This window comes from Nanorana parkeri, unplaced genomic scaffold (assembly GCF_000935625.1).
Source record: "Nanorana parkeri isolate BGI_ZX_2015 unplaced genomic scaffold, ASM93562v1 scaffold2623, whole genome shotgun sequence".
Classification (NCBI taxonomy): domain Eukaryota; kingdom Metazoa; phylum Chordata; class Amphibia; order Anura; family Dicroglossidae; genus Nanorana; species Nanorana parkeri.
The window spans coordinates 38,570-58,906 of NW_017308891.1; the positions used below are offsets into that span (position 1 = coordinate 38,570).

General features: G+C 48.1%; 1 protein-coding gene across 1 annotated transcript in view; it reads left to right on the forward strand.

The window, feature by feature from the left end:
• EXOC3 (exocyst complex component 3) overlaps positions 1-20,337 on the forward strand; it is a 77,840-nt gene that overhangs the window by 28,585 nt on the left and 28,918 nt on the right. Inside the window, exons 6-7 of the mRNA XM_018573931.1 lie at positions 1,135-1,260; positions 13,612-13,712. Coding sequence (XP_018429433.1) covers positions 1,135-1,260; positions 13,612-13,712 — 227 coding nt within the window. The remainder of the gene's footprint in view (positions 1-1,134; positions 1,261-13,611; positions 13,713-20,337) is intronic.

The window sequence follows — 20,337 nt, forward strand, 5'->3', positions numbered from 1 at the left end:
ATTTTTCTCACATTTATTTAGATAGTTTTTAAACTTTTTTTTTTTCATTTGTTTCATTTTTTTTTATTCTGCTCGCTACCTTTTTGGCTCGGTTATTCACTCAGCTTTGTGAATAATCCCCTTTGTCTTTAAAGTGGTACTTCGCCCATCCCCCTACCCCCACTCCTTTTTTTTTTTTCTTCTACATTTACTTGTTATGGTATGTTTTTCTTCAGAAAATATGCTCATCTGCCCAGTTAATCCAGTGTTGTCCGACTAACTTCCATCAACTTCCTGCACTTCCATCTTCCCTTCCTACATCACCAGCTGTATTTTTCAGGTTCTTGCAATTGAAGCTGATGATGTGCCGCCAGGTCTTTCCTTCAAGTGCTGTGTCTGCTTCTACAGCCCCTTGGGATATGTGGTAGGGACATCCCAGGGGGCTGCAGAAGTTGGCTACATCATTCTTGTTTAGGTGAGAGTGGAAGCAGGGAGGCAGGCCCTTATGAGGGTGCATTCACACCTAGGGATCAGTGTTTTTGTGCATATTGGCAGGCGTTTTAGTGTGTTTAGCACATTATTGCACACATTAAACGTGCGCACATTAAGACGCATGTTTTATTGAGCATATTGAAAGACATTGTGGTTAATGGACACATTTGCGCAAAAACCCGCACAGAAATGTGCAAAGCGCTTGTGGTGTTTCCAGGCCTTTCCATTAAATGGGATTAAAAGTGCTGTATTTTGCCAAAAAGAAGCTCATGTACTTTTTCCAGCATTCAGCGTTTTACAGCTTGTGACAAAACGCTCAGGTATGAACAGGGGCCATTGAAATGACTAGGATTTTTTTTGTGTTGAGAGTTTTGTTGCGCTTAGCTTTGAGCATCAAAATGCCTAGGTTTGAACAGAGACTAAAAAATGTAAACAAAAGATAAAATACAGCTTTTTACATATTTTGTGGGGGAGGGTGGATTGAAGCACCGTTTTGGGAGTGGAGTGAAGGCCTTTTTTGATGAACTACTGAAGAAATGCATTTACAGAGTACAAAAAAAAAATCCAATTTTTGGTATTTCTAGTTTGACTATTTATGCATGTAAACTAAGTGTGAGAAGTTTGATCTAATTGTACAATTTATTTTCCTTTTGTATCCTTTAGTCTAATATTATTGCCTGGTTGAGAAAAGCATTAGAAACAGATAAAAAAGACTGGGATAAAGATACAGAACCTGAAGCTGACCAGGATGGCTACTACCAGACCACATTGCCAGCCATTGTTTTTCAGGTAACTAAAATGTACCATTTTCTAACTATATACAGTGCACTGTGTCTCTACAGAAACTATCATTTTCCAGTTCATCTTCCAAGAAAACACTGTGAGAGAATGCCCCTCCCTTTATAGACAAGGGAAAAAGACTTTTCCTTTACCAGCATGATCCTTAGGCAAGAGTCGATCTAATCTTCAGGTGCTCCATCCAAGCCTCACCTTGATACAATGCTAAATTGCAGGGGTTGTGATCTTATTGTAAGGAGGAACCGACCGAAAGGCAACATTGCTTTTGAGAATATCACAGTCTCCATCTTTCCTTACTAGTCTATGGCATTAAAAAAGCTCATAGCTACCCCTATTGAGCCAAAGGGTAAGTTTACCAAACAGGCTTTATCTACTGTATATCTGGCAAGATTGCAGATCTTTTAAAATGGCAAAGTACAATTTTTCACTACCCTGGGACATGCATTGGAGTGGCTCCACACCAAAGAACATCTCACCTGAGACTGTCGCATAGTCACGTTATGGGAATGGTTTCTTCCTGATCACTCTTTCTACTAATTATTATTATTCACATGCCATGTGCTAACCAGACTGTTTTCACATTTCTAATATGACTGTTTATTTCCCCGATATGGCCACTTCTTCCCCTCTTCTCCGATGCCTATTTTGTGACCTTCCCAGGCCATACACATTTGCTATGCCTATCGCTTTCTTTTACAGCAGTGGTTCTCAACCTTTCTAGGGCCGGGACCCCTTGGTAACATTTGCCAAGTTGTGGTGACCCCCAATGGTAAAATTTAGGAATGACACGGCTGCTGCAGCAACATCTGGCGGGAGAACTGACACTGCTGCGCTAGGAGAGGGCTGAGGAGGACTCTCACCTAGCACAGCAGAAATCACACAGCGACCCACAGGTTGAGAACCACTGGTGTACGCCGTCAGAATAAAAAAACAACAAAAACACCCTAGGAATGCATAGCTCGATTCCTATTGGCTATTCCACTTTGCAATAGCCAATAGCATACTAGCTATTGCACCTGCCTTCTGCTGCTGTTAATCAGTAGTGGGGACCTGATGGAGAACTTCAGGTCCCCCTCTGCTGATTGACAGCAGCAGAGGGCGGGTGCCTAAGCTAGTTTGCTATTGGCTATTGCAAAGTGAAATAGTTAATAGGAATCTAGCTATGCATTCCTAGGGTGTTTTTTGTTTTTTTTCTGACTTACGGCGGCCTACGGCCCCCAATGTCAGACAAAAAAGGTTTACTCTGCTCGGGAGAAAGTGTTTCTCTCCCAGGCGGCCGGGAGCCGCTATCTAATAGCAGGAGACTCCCCGGCGACCCCTGGCAAATCGTCATTCGACCCCCGAAGGGGTCCCGACCCACAGGTTGAGAACCGCTGTTTTACAGGTTTGTGGATTATTAGCTCATTTGTAACCATGCAGTTCCCTACTTGGCCACTAGATGGTGGTCACTGGCTGCTGTTATGCTTTAACCCTTTCGCTGCCAAGCCCTCCGGAACATTTTTCAAATCAGCTGGCCAAGCCATTTTTGCAATTTTTTCCTATTGAGGGGGAGGGCTACGGTGAAATCTCTGGGGTCTAAAAAGATCCCTGACATTTCCCTTTTGAAATAGAAAAAGAAATTGAGGACACCAAATCCTCGATTTCTTTTTCTGCAGCCTCAGCACTCAATGAATGGGAAGCACTCAGTACAGAGGCTTCCCATTCATTCAGAAACTGCTGATAGTAAAATATTGATTTCTCTCTGTTCATTGAAGGACACAGGGCAACAGATCGGAGATCCTGAAAGGTAGGGACGTCACCAAGCAGTAAACCAATGAGGGATGGGCCAAACAACCCAAAACAAAACCACTCAAAGGGCCGCCTGCAAAACCTTACGCCCCAATCCAGCATCCGCCGATGCCAAAACATCCACCTTGTAAAATTTGACAAAGGTGTGAACCGAAGACCAAGTAGCGGCCTTGCAAACCTGAGAAACAGACGCACCATGGCGAAAAGCCCAGGATGCGCCAACAGCCCTAGTAGAATGGGCAGTGACCGGAAAAGGGGGCTCCCGCCCCCTAACGGCATACGCCTGTATGACAACAGTCCAAATCCAACGGGAAACGGTAGCCGACGACGCGGCCCGGCCCTTACGAGGGCCAACCGTGAGGACGAACAAGGAATCCGTCTCACGGAAAGAAGCAGTAGCATCCAGATAAACACGAAGAGCACGCACCACATCTAGGCAATGTAGCGCCCGTTCCTTCCTGTGAACTGGCTTCGAGCACAAGGATGGCAAAACAATGTCCTCATTCAAGTGAAAAGCCGACAGAACCTTAGGCAGGAAGGTCGGCCGAGGACGGAGAACCACCTTATCCCTATGAAGGACCAGAAACGGCGACTTGCAAGACAAGGCAGCCAATTCAGAAACCCTCCGAACCAAAAAGGCCACCTTTTTGGACAAGGACAAGAGCGGAATGTCCCGAATAGGCTCAAAGGGAGATTCCTGCAGCACCGAAAGCACCAGGTTCAGATCCCATGGTGCCAGAGGCGAGCGGACAGGGGGAGCAATACGCGTAACCCCCTGAATGAACGTACGAACCAAGGCGTTGGACGCCAAAGGACGTTGGAAGAGAACCGTCAAGGCAGAGATCTGGCCCTTCACCGTGCTCAAGGCCAACCCCTGAGCCACTCCGTGCTGCAAAAAAGCAAGAATTCTGCTGATGGAAAACAAGCGCAGGCCCCAGCCTCGCACCAGGCAAAATAGGCCCTCCGCGTACGATGGTAAATCCTCCTAGAGACCGGCTTGCGGGCCCTAAGCATCGTGGAGATGACCGCATCAGACAACCCCCTGTCTCTCAGCACCTGGCTCTCGACAGCCACGCCATCAAAGCCAGCAACTAAAGAAGGATGGTACACAGGCCCCTGGGACAGAAGATCTGGACGCAGAGGCAGCCGCCAAGGGGCGTCCACCAGCAGTCGAACCACGTCCTCGTACCACGCCCTCCGGGGCCACGAGGATGGCGAGCACGTCTTCGGACGCTATCCGACGCAGCAGACGAGGCAACAGGTAAAGAGGAGGGAAGGCATATATCAGACTGTAGGCCTCCCAAGGAGCCACCAGGGCATCTACCGCGTCCGCCCAGGGATCCAGAGCCGGGCCACGAACCTCCCCACCCTCCGGTTGAGACAAGACGCCAGAAGGTCCACATCCGGCGTCCCCCAGCGAAGGCACAGCTGATGAAAGATGTCCGGGTGCAGGGACCATTCTCCCGGGTCCACAGACTGGCGGCTGAGGTAGTCTGCCTGCCAATTGTCCACTCCCGGGATGTAAACTGCCGATAGCGCAAGGACCTGCCCTTCCGCCTAAGACAGGATCCCGGACACCTCCCGACTTGCGGACATGCTTTTTGTGCCGCCCTGATGGTTGATGTACGCCACCGCCGTGGCGTTGTCGGATTGAACCCGAATCAACAGACCCTGAAGCCGGACCGACCAGTGAAGCAGGGACAGGTGAATCGCCCGAAGTTCCAACACATTGATCGGCAGACAGGACTCGTCCGGCGACCACCGACCCTGCACCGTCAGGGAGCCCAAGACTCCCCCCTCCCCAACCCCACAGGCTGGCATCCGTCGTGACCACCGTCCAGCGCACAGGAAGGAAGGACTTCCCGTGCACCAACACCGGAGAGTGCAGCCACCAACGCAAGGAGGCCCGCGCCTCCCGAGACACCTGAATCTCCCTGTCCAGCGATGAGGTCAACTTGTCCCACTGCACCAGGATGTCCCTCTGGAGGACCCTGGTGTGATGTTGAGCAAAGGGCACCGCCTCGAAGGAGGCCACCATGAGACCCAGGACCTGCATGCAGCAACGAATGGACGACCACCGGCGAGACCGCAACAGGCGAACGCGGTGGCGAAGTTTCTGGAGTTTGTCCGGGGGAAGAAACACCCTGGCCGCGACCGTGTCCAGGACCAGGCCCAGATACTCCAGGCGAGGGGAAGGCACCAAGCAAGACTTCTGGACGTTCAGGATCCAGCCAAACTCCTCCAGGGAACGCACCGTGACCCCCAAGGCCGACACCAGAGAGGAATGGGACTCCGCCCGCAGGAGCAGATCGTCCAAGTACCCCACGATCGAAATCCCCCGGCAACGCAGCAGCGCCAGAACCGGGGCCAGCACCTTGGTGAACACCCGTGGGGCCGACGCCAGGCCGAAGGGCAGCGCAACGAACTGGAAATGCTCGTCCCCCACCGCGAAACGCAGAAATCGCTGATGAAATGCGCAAATAGGCACATGAAGGTAGGCATCTTTGATGTCGATTGAGGCCAACAGGTCCCCCGGACGAAGGTACGTCACCACATACCGAATCGATTCCATGCGGAAGCGACGGACCCGCACAAAGGTATTGAGGCGTTTGAGGTGCAGAATGGGCCGAACCCCCTCCTTCTTGGGCACTGTGAACAGATTGGAGTAAAACCCCTGGAAGCGTTCCGAGGACGGAACCGGTACAACGACCCCCTGAGACAGGAGGTCCTCCACAGCGCGATAAAGATCCGCCGGGCGGTAAGGGGATAGATGCGCGTTGGACGGGAAAAACCTGTGACCCGGCCGAGAAAGAAACTCGATCTTGTAACCCGAGGACACCAGCTCCCGAACCCAGGTGTCTGAGACGTGAGCCACCCAGAAGTCCGCAAAGAGCCGAAGGCGCCCCCCCACCCCGGAACCCAGGGTCGGGGCGGGACCTTCATGCGGACGGGGTCTTGTCAGCGGGCTTGGCAGACTTCGGCTGCCAGGGACGCTTGTGTGGCTGGGAGGAAGAGGCTCTTGGAAACTTACCACCCTTCTCGGAGGACGGAGAGGGCCGAAAAAGACGCTTGTGAGCGGAAAAGGAAGGCCCCGGCTTCCGCCGAAGCTCCTTCTTGCGAGCCTGAGGTAAGAAAGTGCTCTTGCCCCCCCGTCAGATCCTTAATGATCTCATCCAAGGAAGCGCCAAACAAGCGGTCCCCCGTAAAGGGGAGCTCCGTCAGAGCCTTTTTTTGAAGCCTGGTCAGCCGACCAGCACTTCAGCCAGAACAAACGACGAAGGGTGACCGCCGTCATCGACACCCGCGACACTAAGGTCGCGGCATCCAGGGCCGAATTGCACACAAACTTAAGGCCCTGCACCAGCTGCTCCGCCAAATCCACGTAGGCGGGGGAGACCTGTTCCTCCGCCAGCCCCTGATGAAGCATCTTCGCCCATTCAGTCGAGGTCTGCGAAACCAGGGCAGACGCCAGTACCGGGCACATCAGAGCCCCATACACGGAATACAAGGTGCGGGAAAGCGCCTCAGCCTTCCGATCGGTGGGGTCCTTAAAGGACGGTGAATCCTCAACCGGGATAAGAGTGGCCTTGTTCAAGCGGGAGACCGGGGGGTCCACCACCTGCGGAGTGGCCCACTTGGACAGGAAACTTTCCTCAAATGGATAGCGAACCGAAAAGCGTTTCGGAACTGCAAAGGATTTGGACGGGCATTTCCACTCCTTATAAATGAACTCGTCAGAAAAAGGAATGTAGGGAAACACCTTAGCGGAACGCTTGCCCTTATGCGTTCCAAACTGAACCAAGGCCATAGTAGAAGTGCCAGGAGACTCTTCAATCTTAAGCGTCTCACGGACGGCTGAACGTTCCTGCTCACGTTCCTGAACCATGAGCGCCGACGCAGATTCATCCTCACTGCAAGGAGTCCCCCGGATCCGGATGAGGTGACGTGGACGGAAGTTCCACCTCCTTCTCGGACTCCCCAGACAATGCCGGGGATGGCAAGGGCAGAACCCGTTTTTTTAGGGGGCCTATGCGTGAGAGCGCGCTCAATGCGCGACACAAAACCATCCATTGCGGATGAGAAAAATTCCATAGATAATGCGGTACCTGAGGCAACGACCGCCCCCCCAGGGACCCCGAGGGGCGCAGAGGCGGCTGGCAGAGAAGCGCAGGCGTACAGGCAGCGCAGAGATCTAGAGGGGTCCGCCGAGTGCAGCCCACAGCCCTCACAAGGCAACCCGGCAGGATCTTCCTTACGATCCATAGCCCCCGCACAGCAGCAAACTGCCCACCAGAGAATCGCCAGCAGGCCACAGGGAGACCACCTGCAGTACTCACGACCCCCAGCTGTGTCACTGTCCAGCAGCGGCAGCGGCCGACCCCCAGCAAGGGAAAGCTGAACCCTGTGTCCTTCCTGCAGCGGCGTCTGAGGCCGAAAGGAAGTGTGTCCCCGGCCGTCTGGGGATGAAGAGAGCCGGGCGGAAGTGACGCGGCAAAAAGGGCAACTTGCCCTGTTCCATAATGGCGGCCGTGACGACACCTGGAGGCCGCAATGGAGCCGGGGCCTTGATTTTTGGCCCGGCCGCCGCATGATCGCGGCATCCGCGGCCGTAGCCGCGAGCGCCCAGGCAGCCCCCCACTGCACTACAGAGGCTCCCCCCATGAACCCCACAGGTCTGGACAGCCCAGGAAGGGCAAGTCACCCATCAGGAGCCCAGCCCTGAAGCCCCACAGAGGTAGAGGAGGGGGAAAGCTGGAAAAAGCTGCAGCCAGAGATCATGCAGCCTCTTACCTTGTCGCTGTCCCCACAGCGCCGGCATCCACAACCCCAGGTTCATCAGGGGAGTGGAGGAAGGCGGACGCCCCCGACCGCAGACGCGGCGCCGCCAGTCCATGGAAGTGCTGTGACAGGTGGGCCGGGACCCCCTGTCATGTGCACCCCGGGGAATAAAAGTTGCAGCCGACCCGCCGAGGCAGAGCCTGCATGCGCTCGATGGCCACCTAGGGGAGACTATCAGGATACATCACCATCCAGCATGTTGCCCTGGTGACACTTGCTAGCAGATCCGAGAAAAAACGGAAGATGGAAAAGAAAATTTCCAGAGAGAATTTTTTTTAGCTCATCACTCCTGACGCCAGGCAAAAAACTGGAGACTTGTCAGCAGGTGGGGGGTTGGGCCACCAGCAGGGGCCGCCCCTAGGCGGTCTGTCTTTTTGTTATGTGTCCCCAGTTATTTACAAACACCGGAGTGATCAGACGATCACTCCGGTGTTTGCTGTAAACAGAGGGATCGTTAAAAATCAGTGATTTTTGATGATAGCAGTCATCAGAGGCTTGTGAGCCGCTGATGACAGCTATTAATTTGAAGGGGACAGTCCGGGGAACAGTTCTACTATAAGCTCATGTACCATGAGCTTATAGTAGAACTGTAAATGCCAGGTCCGTACGGCATACTGAGCTGGCCAGCCAGAAGCACTTTTGTACCTCCGTATGCCGTACGTCCTTGGCAGCGAAAGGGTTAAATAATTCCTTCAGGTCATTATATTGAATGTTTTTCCTACATACCAACTTTAGTAGGTCACAGCTGATTAAGTTATTTATTGTAACTTAGTATGGTTTAACATTATTTATGCCTGATTATCTACATACAGTACATGTGTATTGTTTATGCAGTTAATAACATATTATGTTTAGATTATTATTTTGGTTTTCTAATGTTTTCAGTTGGTTCCTGTTACTTTTCTTCGCTATCAGGTTAGGTAGGTTTTTGACAGTTCTCAATTAATGTCCTTCATATCTAAAGTAAACGATTGCTGATTCAAGGCTAATTTTTTTTTGAGTCCTATTCTATCATGGAGAGTGATGGCGTCTCATGAATGTGGTTTCTGAAATGGGATGGTCTGATCTGTGGAGATATTCGCTCCCAGACACTAGGCGATTCACATATTTTACCCATGGCGGAGAGGCATTCTCCCATGTAGATCTAATGTTTGGGAATGATAAGACATTAACCTCTTGCCGTCTGCCCGTAGTAGAAAAACGGACGGCACTGCTGCATTGGCGGGTTGACGTCGCCAGACGGCATTTTTTTTCTGCTCGCGCGCGCCCCCTAGCAGGCACGCACGGGCAGAAAAGACCCGTCCAATGCGAACACAGGACACATTTGCGTGCTTAACATGAAGTATCTCTGATCACTGCCTGCTTCTCCTACACCTTACTTTCTGCTCTTGTCGGCCTTAGGCCAAAGTGGAAAACATATCCCTTTTGGTTGGCACTAATGATGGTATCCATGAGTAGCTTAACTTATTCCTGAGAAACACACACAGATATCCCTGATTACAATGTTTTCCGGGATATGTTCACGGTATTCTAAGGGGCTCCCTTAAATCCTAATACTATCTCCTTTTTTAAAACAGACCTCTTGATAGACAGATGGAGAACTTGCTAAACCATGTGATCATGCAGAATCCAACTTTCTTGCAGCTCCCTCTATACTAAACCGAGAGAAATGGGAGAATACCACTAGACTTTATAACACCAGGCTTCACAAAAATGCCAAACAGAATTCAATGTATACCAAACAAATATATTTTGAATATGGTAACAATTATACCATCCCAAAGCACTGTCTGGACAGATAACACGGGAGCAGGCTAACCAGAGGACTGTCAAGTGTAGCACTGAATTTGTTACACTATTGGGATTACACCACAGGTATTTCCTTTAGAGAATCGCACTGCCAAAACACGAACTGGAGGTTCAGCACAGAATGCCTATGCAGTAGATTGGCTTTTTCCTCATGAGCATGAATGCTCAATACCCAGTCCCCAGCTCATGCATGTTGACTATTCAGCACCTGGTCTCAGCACATGCTCCTTAACCAATCAGTTCCCAGTGCATGCACGTTAGGCATTGCCCAGTGCGATAACTCTCAACACTGAGCCCCCGTGCATGTGTGTTAACCCCTCTGCAACCAGCTCCCAGCGCATGTACATTAACCACTCAGCAACCAATTTGTGTTACTGCACATTTGTTTACCACTTACCCCAGTCTCCAGAGCTTGTGTTATCACCCCTCACATTTATTCAGTAAACCCTGAAAAAACCCCACTAATCTTACCTCCACTACCTCCTGTGCATCAGAGGTCTCAGCTCCACTACCCTGTGTCCTTAAACATTTCCTCACAACAAAGCCATGACATCTGTCACATGACCCCACTTACACCTCTGTTGTTCCTGGACTCCAAGACACTGTTCTTGCTAATAACTGTTGCTCTCTGTTCCCAGATCAACCTCTACTGTCCCTGGTTCTACTGACCGTTCTACCATTTTAATTTGGTTGTCCTGTCAGCCACCTGCAGTCTGCAATACTGCTGAACCTTTGCCCACCACCTCCACTGTCCTAGAATAATCTGCTTCAATTTTTAGCAGGTCAGGTTTCTGGACACTGACTTTAACCTCTGTGTAAAAACTGCCTATGTGAAGAGCACAGCTCCCATGCTGATAATTACTTGACCTCTTGTTATTTGTTTGATATTATCATATTATAATCATCACTAAATTGTTTGACAAGGTCAAAGCATGTACGGTCGATACCCCATTTTTACATACATACAATGTTTATGTAATGGTATGTTTTATTAGTTATTTGTAATAAAGTAATGGCCTAATAATTTACATATATAAATTCCTACACATGTATGCACCTTTTTTAACCCCTTAGCGACACAGCTTCAGAAAATGTTTTTGTTTCTTGGGACCGGAGCAATTATGCTATGTGTTTGTTTAACTATAATTTCCGTCTCCCTCATTCACTGCACCTACACATATTATATACCATATTATATTTTTTTTAATATTTAATCTTTATTATTTTTACAAAAAGCCATAAACAACATATTATTTTAACATACAGTGTGTTACATACTTATAATTATAATCAAATTTCGAGTACAGTGTAATGATTTTTAAAAAACAAAACAAAACAGACAGAAAAAAAAAAAAAAACATACAAAAAATTTACACTACATACCATATAAGGGGATTCCGGCAACCTTTAATATTCCTTCAATACAATCCTATTCTAGAGCATTTTGAAATAGCACTGTATGTTATCCCAACCTCTAGTCCATCTATTCTATTACTATACAGCCCCTCTATCCTATTTCCTCCATATATCTCGGGGATTTTTTAAACTCAATCCATTGTTGCCAGGTACTTTCAAATTGTTTATACGTGTCCCTCCGTATTGATGTCATTTCCTCCATCAGTCGATAATATTCTATTCTCTTAAACCACTCTCTCATAGATGGAATATTACTTTTATTCCAATATAGTGGAATCATCACTTTAGCTGCGTTAAGTAGTGGACGCAATAATGATCTTTTATAGGTTGCAGTCGGCAAGTCCGTTAGATTGAAAAGACAGACCATCGGCTCCAAGGGCAATACAATTGTTGTAATCTCTTCAATCAATTCTATTACCCGGGACCAGAAAGGCTGGAGTTTGGGACAGGACCACCATATGTGGACATAAGTACCTTTTTTATTACCACATTTCCTCCAGCATAAGTCCGGCCTGAGTGGATACATTGTATGTAATCTTTCCGGTGTGAAATAATTCCGGACACGCCCCCCCTCCGTCATTCGGTCAGCTGATATACCATATTATACACCGTTTTTTAACGGCCAAAATGGGCTTTAATTTGATGTAACAAATGCATATATCAATTCTTATTTTTTTATGAAAAAAATAATAATTTTGTGTGCATAATTAGTGTAGCTAAAAGAAGGTAATTCATAATTAATAATTTTATTCGTCCTGATTTATAGGGTATATCATAGGTCCAGGATTTCAGTTTATTTTGGGAGTTTATAGGTCACAAAATACAAGGCGTGAAATACAGTTTTAATGTGGAACAATTTTATAATGTTGTATGCTCATTGTACCGCATGACCAGATTATTCCGTCACCGGCCGTTAAGAAACTGAAAGGCCATGATGGCATAATGGGAAGGGGTTAAAAAGACCTTGTTACCATGACATTGTGTGATCGGAGGAGGAGGGGTGGGTATGTGATGTGTGTTTTATTTTTAAAATAGAAGACATTTTGTGAATGGACGATAGTGAGGAGGGACAGGGGATGCGACAAAAGCACTGTACAGCTCAAGTCACATATCTCCCTCTTTTCAGTGCCCAGAATCTGTGGGTTATGTGCTACAGAAGGTGTGTTTGCAAGGTTCGATTTTTATACTCTTCATATAATAGGGTTGCACAGATACCAAGTACAGTACTCGGTACAAGTATGAGTACATGTACCGATACTTTTGAGCTCCAAGACTACACTAGAGAAAAATTCAAAAATTAGGAGGCAGCTGTCATTTGTAAGGCACACACGGAGCTCCTGGGATTTGTACATCTCTGTTTTAATGTACGATTTTGTTTTTATAAATATAAATAAAGGGATGCACAGATACCAGTTTTGCGAGTACGAGTACTGGTACTTGCCGAGTACTTACAAGTACGAGTACTGATACATTTTTGTTTATTGTCTATCAGCAATGTTGGCAATAGTTTGCTCAATAAAAGCAAGCAATGCTTCTGATTTTGAGCATTACTTGCAATAAGGCTTTGTCTGCAATGTAAGAGGGCAGTAATGAGTTCCTTAGGCAGCTTTTCCTCCACTCTCCTTCATTGGATAATCAGAAGTATCACGTATATTTTACATGATTATTATGGGGTTTTCCTTCATATCCTGCAGAAAAATACTGATCTCTCCCCAACTGTTGTTCTCAGGGAGGTATCCCTCTGTCTATGGCAAGTCTAACGTGCACTTTTAGTGTTAATTTGCCACAGAACAGTGATTGGATATGATTGCTAGGGTACTGAAATTGAGGCTTCTAGCATAAAAAGATTTTTAAATCTTTAAAAGGTTTCTTTAGGTTCTTTATGTCTGTGTCCCTATTGAAATTTTTTTCTTCACTTCAGCCCTTATGGCTGCAGAGGAAGTGAGTGGAAATCTCCCCAAAGGGGACACAAACAGCAGTATATCTGAAAATAAAGGTGAGGTTCTAACTCTTGCCTACTACAGCTAAAAATTGCTTATTTTCCAATTTTGGTTAGAGTTGAGCTTTATTGTTTCTGTGTATTGCTTGTCATTTTACTTGTACGCAGGGACAGCTGTATTCACTCTTTAAAAACTGAGGCTGTTCATTGTGCTTGTTGGCTTTGTGACTACTATTCTTTTTCCTTGTTTGGAATAGATGTATATCAAACAAGTATGTCTGGTTTAAAACCTTGAATTCTCTTTATCTACAAATCAATATCATTATATTATCATTATATACAAACAAAAAGGAAAGGTTACATAAAAAAATGTAAATATTACAATATGTGCTTAATGAGTGTATACTGTTGTCCCTTGAATTTCTAGTGAGTAGTACCCACATGTCCATAAATTGGAACCAAAATTTGGATTAACTGTTAAAATCTAGAAATCTCTATCTATTATTTTATTTATGCACTAAGTTGAGGCATTTTTCTGTTTCTATTTACAGATGTTTGAGCAGAACCTTCAGGTAGCCGCACAAATTAGCGAAGAATTAAAGAAAAAGGTTTTGCATTTGTGCCTCCTGCAAATGAATACATTTCTGAACAGGTATCATAACCAATTTTCTATTATTTCCCACATATTACCATTCATTTTATTTGCTCCTATAAGTGTGACATATGTTTTCTTGAATCACATGGCTTTATATTTTTATATGCTACAGTAAAAAAAACAAAAAAAACCGCATTGTTCAAAAAAACAATGTGTTCATTGAGGGACACAGTAGACCAAATGCTATACTGTATGCCCTTCCAATTGGATACTGGAAATGAGATGGCTTTGCTCCTTTTTTGGGGGGATATTATCTCCTGCCAAGTCAGTCAGAATAATTTAATCTTAGTTTCCTTAGAAAGTAGTCTGTCACACCCATCTTTGCTGTTTCAAGATTGAAGATTGGGGATTTTTGTTGCTTGCAGTGTAGCACTAGATTCCTAAGACTTGAAGATATGCTGCCACAGCCATCTGCATGCTTAATGCCATACCTTGACCACCAAACCTCGAAGATTAATTGCAACCTCTATAACTTATTTTCTATTGAGGAGAGTCTCTACAGCTCAGTGTTACATCCTAGTGAGCAATCATTGCAGATTTACTCCTGCATCTGCTGTTTCTCTGTGTGGTTTGGGTTCTCCCTATCTAACCTTTTTATTGCTCCTTGTCTTGCTGTAGTCATGGCTTCTAAATGGGAACCATTAACATGCTAAATGTTCTTAGGGGCACTTCTGGGCACAGAGTGGCAGGGTTTTTTTTTTCCAGGATCAAAGCGACTGTATAGACCTCTTTCTCCAGCCCCTCTTGCATACCGATGCTTGCTAGCTCCTTCAGCTCTGCACTTCAGACCCTGCGGATAGAGCAAACCATGGGACTGCACTTGGTGGACAATGGGGACCACCGCAGCCTCTGCAGATCTACTGCAGTAGAACATCAGCCTTGCAGTAGAACTTGCTGCCATATTGCTCTATTGACTGGCTTTAAGACACTACTTCAGGCCTGTTTAACCCTTACCTACATGGCACAACCTCAGAAATAGTCTGCTGATTCACCTTTCTTACTGAAGTGTCTTTTCTGGCCTAACTTGGCTTCCTGTCTCTTTAATCCAAGCTTTGCCTGAGACATTGAAAAGGGCAAGCAGACCTGTCCTGCCTACAAACTAGTTTAGTGTACACTACTAGTGTACCCACTGCATCTCCTGATGCTGGACTGCTCAGGCTTACCCACTATGTGACACTTGCAAGACCTCTTCTGAATTTTGAGTGTTTACACCTACTTTTGAATCGTCACTGGAGCTTTAAAGTGTGGAAATGAAAAATGTGGGGTTTTTTTTGTAACTCACTGTCACTATCTCCTGGTCCCAAGCAGCAGGTATTGGTAGCACTGGTGGAACTACCAGGGTTGCAGCGGTCACAATTGCGACCGGGCCCTGTCGTTTCGCCTGTTGGGGGGGGCAGAGAGGAAGCAGAGGGCATGAAGCTTCCTCCCGCTGTCCCCCCCTTCCAGTTAGTGCTGCTCCTTCCCCACCGCTCTCTGAATGTACGGGCGGCTGTGACCCCCCCCCCCCTTCCAGTTAGTGCCGCTCCTTCCCCACCGCACTCTGAATGTACAAGCGGCTGTGCGGGGAAGAAGAGGAAGCTGCGCCTGTCACTTGGCTGCCTGGCGGGGGGACCGACACAGCAGGCACCGCCAGGCAGACATTCTTCACATATCCAGCTGGGAGAGGACGGATCCTCCCCACTCAGTCCTGAAAATCCTTGCACCGGCTCTGGTATGCATTTGGTATCACTCCGCCTGTGACAAGAGCCAGCGCTATAGAGAAAGCATCGGCTCTGCTCCCTCTACTGCCGCCTCACTTCCTCTAGCGCTGGCTTCATTGGCACCGCTGATTTCTCTCCCGCGGCTCTTCAAGCTCCCCCTTATGCCACCACCGGCCCCGGAAATGGTCACAACAGGTCTTTTTTTCGGGGTAGGTGTTATATTTGATCAATTCCCAAAAATAGTACTAGGTCTTATTTTCAGGGTAGAAGAATAATGTCACCAGCACACCGTTTTTGTGAATCAATAATCCATTTTAATGGCGCATTGCCATCCAATACAAGCGCTTTTGGGGCCGCAGGGGGTCCCCTTCATCAGGCTCAGAATGACTGATTGGTGATTTACACGGTGCCTTCTGTGGTCACTACAAGCACCCACCCAGTTTGGGGTTGTTTCGGAGTGCAGCAAGACATCCTGTTTCTAGAAGTTTATTTTCAGGGTAGGTCCTATTTTCGGGGAAACAGGGTAGATCTCGGAAAAGGCAATTGTTCCCCATCAGATGATGTGCACTGTCACATGTTCAAGGAGGCAGATCGAGAGTTCCAGGAAGTAAAGAGCTGGATTAATTTGCCCTTTAGTGAAAATGGCCACCGTGAGATTAAGGGAAGAAAAGAAAGATAAGGGAGGAAAAGAATAAAAAGCCTGTAATTATCTATAAGTATGCATTTGTAGATTGACATTACATTTCAAAAGGTGCCTTTTGTAGTTACAATGAAAGCGGATCTAAACCCAAAAACAGTTTTAATATATTGCAGTGTTCCAGTCCTTTAAATGTGGTGGCATTAAATTTCTTTTTTTCAGGCTGTTTTTCCTTTGTCACCTGGTAATCTGGCTAGTAACACACTTCCTTTCTTAGAGCAGCAATGGAGCCATCTTTGGAAAGCAGCATTGTCAACCTACGGAGAGGCCAATGTTAGATGCACTAGCAGATTTAGATGGGCTTGACTAACATATTAAAAGCCCAACTCCAGCTAATGCTTTTTATAGCAAGTATTTTGGATTTTTTTTTTATAATCGGCTTCCAAATGGCAGGGCGTATACTCTATGGCCTACTGTTTCTCCCAATGAACTACTGAAGAAAAGGATTTTATAGTGAATTAAATCGCTTATTTTCCAGGTAGACAAGGGATGCAAGTTCTATGCCAAGTAGTACTTTAGCTATAAAGTTCTAATTAGGTTCTGTGATTCTATACATTTATCATAACATTATAAAAAGGATCATTGGTGTTGCAGAATAATTTACAAAAGAATTACGTTTTTTTTCTTTCTTGCATATAAGTTTAAGTTTGCACGACAAAATAAAAATAAAACTCATAAAACATTGGCATTCAAGTTAGGTGAAGAAAACCAGCTTGGGAGGTCAGGGTGAGAAAAAGTTAATAAGGACTATTTAGGGATATATTACAATTAAGGGGGGATTCCCACTACTCTACTGCAACAAACATTTACACACAATATACCCACAAGTGCTTTTACATCGACTTCCTGAAAAAGTGCTTGTAGGCTCGAAACGTATAAGGCCCCTTTCATACGGTTGGTCCGATTGGGTCCACCTGTCAGTTCTTCAGGCGGACCCGATTGGATGCCCAATGCAGGTCTGGGCAGTCGTGTGTAAGCAGATGATCGTTCATTTATACCTGGTTTCCCCAGCCTCCAGGCCAAGTCCAGGGAAACAGACAGATCAGAGATCCGTTTTGCCAGACCGGATCATGCCAGATCGGGGGTAATCTGATGTACACGGAAACATGTCCATTTACATCAGATTCACCATAGACTAACATGGGGTCTGGTAGTTTCCGTTATCCTCCATCGCAAGGTGGAGGAAAAAACTGTACAGGCACGGATGTCACAGTGGTAACATCAAATTTGTACTGCTGTGATCAGGAGAGGATCCATGCACAGATCCTTTCCTGATCAGCCCGTGGGAAAGGGGCCTGAGAGTTGTATACTGTGCCATTTATTAAATAAATAAAATGGGGGTTTTTTTCAAAGCCATGTTGCCCAGTGAAAACCTTTTATTTCTCTCCCGTTCATTGAAGGACACAGGGCAACAGATCGTAGATACTGTAAGGTAGGGTATATCGCCACCTGCAGGGGTAGAATGCTAGGCAAATAACAAAAGACAAAGACACCCTGCTGGTGGACCAACCCCCTACTTGCTGACAAGTCTCCAGTTTTTTGCCTAGCGTCAGGAGTGAGGAGCTAAAAAAAAAATTATCTGGAAAAAAATGTCTTTCCTTCTGTGATTCGCGTGATCTTCTAGCAAGTGTCACCAGGGCGACAGGCTGGATGTCTGTGGATCCTTGTAGTCTTCCCTGGGTGACCGTCGAGCGCATGCAGGCTCTGCTTCGGTGGGTCGGCTGCGACGTGTGATTCCTCTAGACGCCTGTGAGTGCATATGACAGGGGGTCTCGACTTTCCTGTCACAGCGCTCCGTGCAGGCTGCCGGCGCCATGTCTGCGGCCGGGGGCGCCGGCTTCACCCGATCTCCTACGCTCCCAGGTACGCTGATGTCCGGATTTCCTGGCACGTAAGTAGGAGTTTGCGGTGGCTCAGGGACCGACAGCGCAGGTAAGGGCTGCTCTGTGGGCTCACAGCTGCAGTCTCCTGGATCCCCTCTCCCTTCTGCCTCTGCCTCATGGTGTTCTGGGTGGATGGGGGACGGCATCTCAGCCTGGACAGGGATGCTGCAGGGCTGTGTGGTGCTTGGGGGACTGCTGGATCACTGGCCAGTGTGGAGGGGAGGTGCTGTGTAGGCTGCTGGAGCCGTTCATTCGGCGGCTGCTAATTGAGGCCTTGGTCAGAATGCGGGCTCCGCTGCCGCCATTTTGGTTAAGGGCAAAACGCCCTTTTCGTGATGTAACTTCCGCCCTGGGCCTTCTGGCTTCCTGAAACGGACAGGGAGGGTCCACCTTTCGGCCTCGGACGACGTTGAGAGAGGACAAAGGGCGCAGCTCTCCTCAGTGCAGGTCGGACTGCTGGTGCTGGAAGAGTCAAACAGCCAGGGGGTCGTGAGTACTGGGGGGCGTTTCCCTTGCTGTGGTGGTCTTCTAGTTGGGGGAAGTTGCTGTTGGGGTTTCATGGATCACAAGGATGGGCCTTCAGCTTTGCCTTGTGAGGGGTGTGGGCTGCGCTCTGCGGACCCCTCTAGATCCTACTACTTCCTGTATGCCTGCGATCCTCTGCCAGTCGCCCGTGCGTGCCTGTGGGGGGGGGGTGTGTGCACAGTACCGCACTGTCCTTGGGGGTTTTTTCCTCTGCGATGGATGGATTTGTGACGCGCATTGAGCGTGCCTTGACGCAGTGGCCCTACCGTCTCCTGAAATTGTCGGGAGTCCGAGTAGGAAGGGGAACTACCCCCCACGTCCCCTAGACGGGAGTCCTCCCAGCTGGAGTCGGCGTCCGCGCTCCTGGTTCAGGAACGTGAACTGGTTTCGCCGCTGGTTTCGCGGTGGGGGAGGAGCACTACCAGTTTGTGGCACTGCCTTTCGGCCTTGAGTCGGCCCCATGGGTGTTCACCAAAGTGCTAGCCCCGATTCTGCCCCTCATGCGTGGTCGGGGGATCTCGATCGTGGGGTATCTGGACGATCTGCTGTTGGGAGCGGAGTCGCACTCCTCTCAGGTGGCGGCTCTGAAGGTCACGGTGCGGTACCTGGAGAAGTTTGGTTGAATTCTGAACGTCCAGAAGTCTTGCTTGGTGCCTTCGCCGCGCCTGGAGTATCCGGGCCTCCTTCTAGACACTGTGGCGGCCCGTGTGTTTCGGCCTCAGGACAAACGCCTGAAACTTAATTCCCACGTGCGTCTATTGCAGACTCGCCGGTCGTAGTTTTTGCATGAAGGTCCTGGGTCTCATGGTGGCCTCCTTCGAGGCGGTGCCTTTTGCTCAGCACCACACTAGGACTCTGCAGCGGGACATTCTTGTTCAGTTGGTCAAGTCCCCACTTTCCCAGGTTTTTCAGCAGCTTTATCTGCGCTGGGGGACGCCGGATGTGGTACTTCTGGCTTCTCGATTCAACCGAAAAGTGGAGCGCTTTGTGGCCAGGGCTCTGAATCCCTGGGCGGAGGCGGTAGATGCCTGGGTGGCTCCTTGGGACCCTTACGGTCTGATTTATGCCTTTCCTCCGCTTTACGTGTTGTCTCGCCTGCTGCGACGAATCGCGGGCGAAGACGTCCCCGTGATCCTCGTGGCTCCGGATTGGCCACGAAGGGCGTGGTACACGGACGTGGTTCAAATGTTGGTGGACGCTCCTTGGCGTCTGCCTCTGCGTCCGGACCTCCTGTGTTCCATCCTTCTTTACAGTCGCTGGCTTTGACGGCGTGGCTGTTGAGAGCCAGGTCCTGAGGGACCGGGGGTTGTCTGATGCGGTTATCTCCACGATGCTTAGGGCTCGCAAGGCGGTCTCCAGAAGGATCTACCACCGCACGTGGAGGGCCTATTTTGCCTGGTGCGAGGCTGGAGCTTGGTCTTTTATGGGTGTACACTCCTAACTGCTTGTTACTAACTGGAGACTTGTCAGCAAGTAGGGGTTTGGGCCGGCAGCAGGGGCCGACCCCTAGGCTGTCTTTGTCTTTTATGTGCCTAGCGTCCTACTCCTGCAGGTGCCGATATACCCTACCTTACATGATCTACGATCTGTTGCCCTGTGTCCTTCAATAAACGGAGAGAAAAGGATTTTACGGTGAGTACAAAAATCCTATTATTCTTGGTACCCATTTGCCTACAAGATATACCAGCCCAGCATACGGCCATAGTGGAGGGTTGTGAGTTCATTTCTACTGGGGCAATTTGTTTGATGTTTACTTTTAGTGACCTAGTTGAATTTTTGTACCTTTTTTTTTTTTTTTTTTTTTTTTTTTTTTTTTT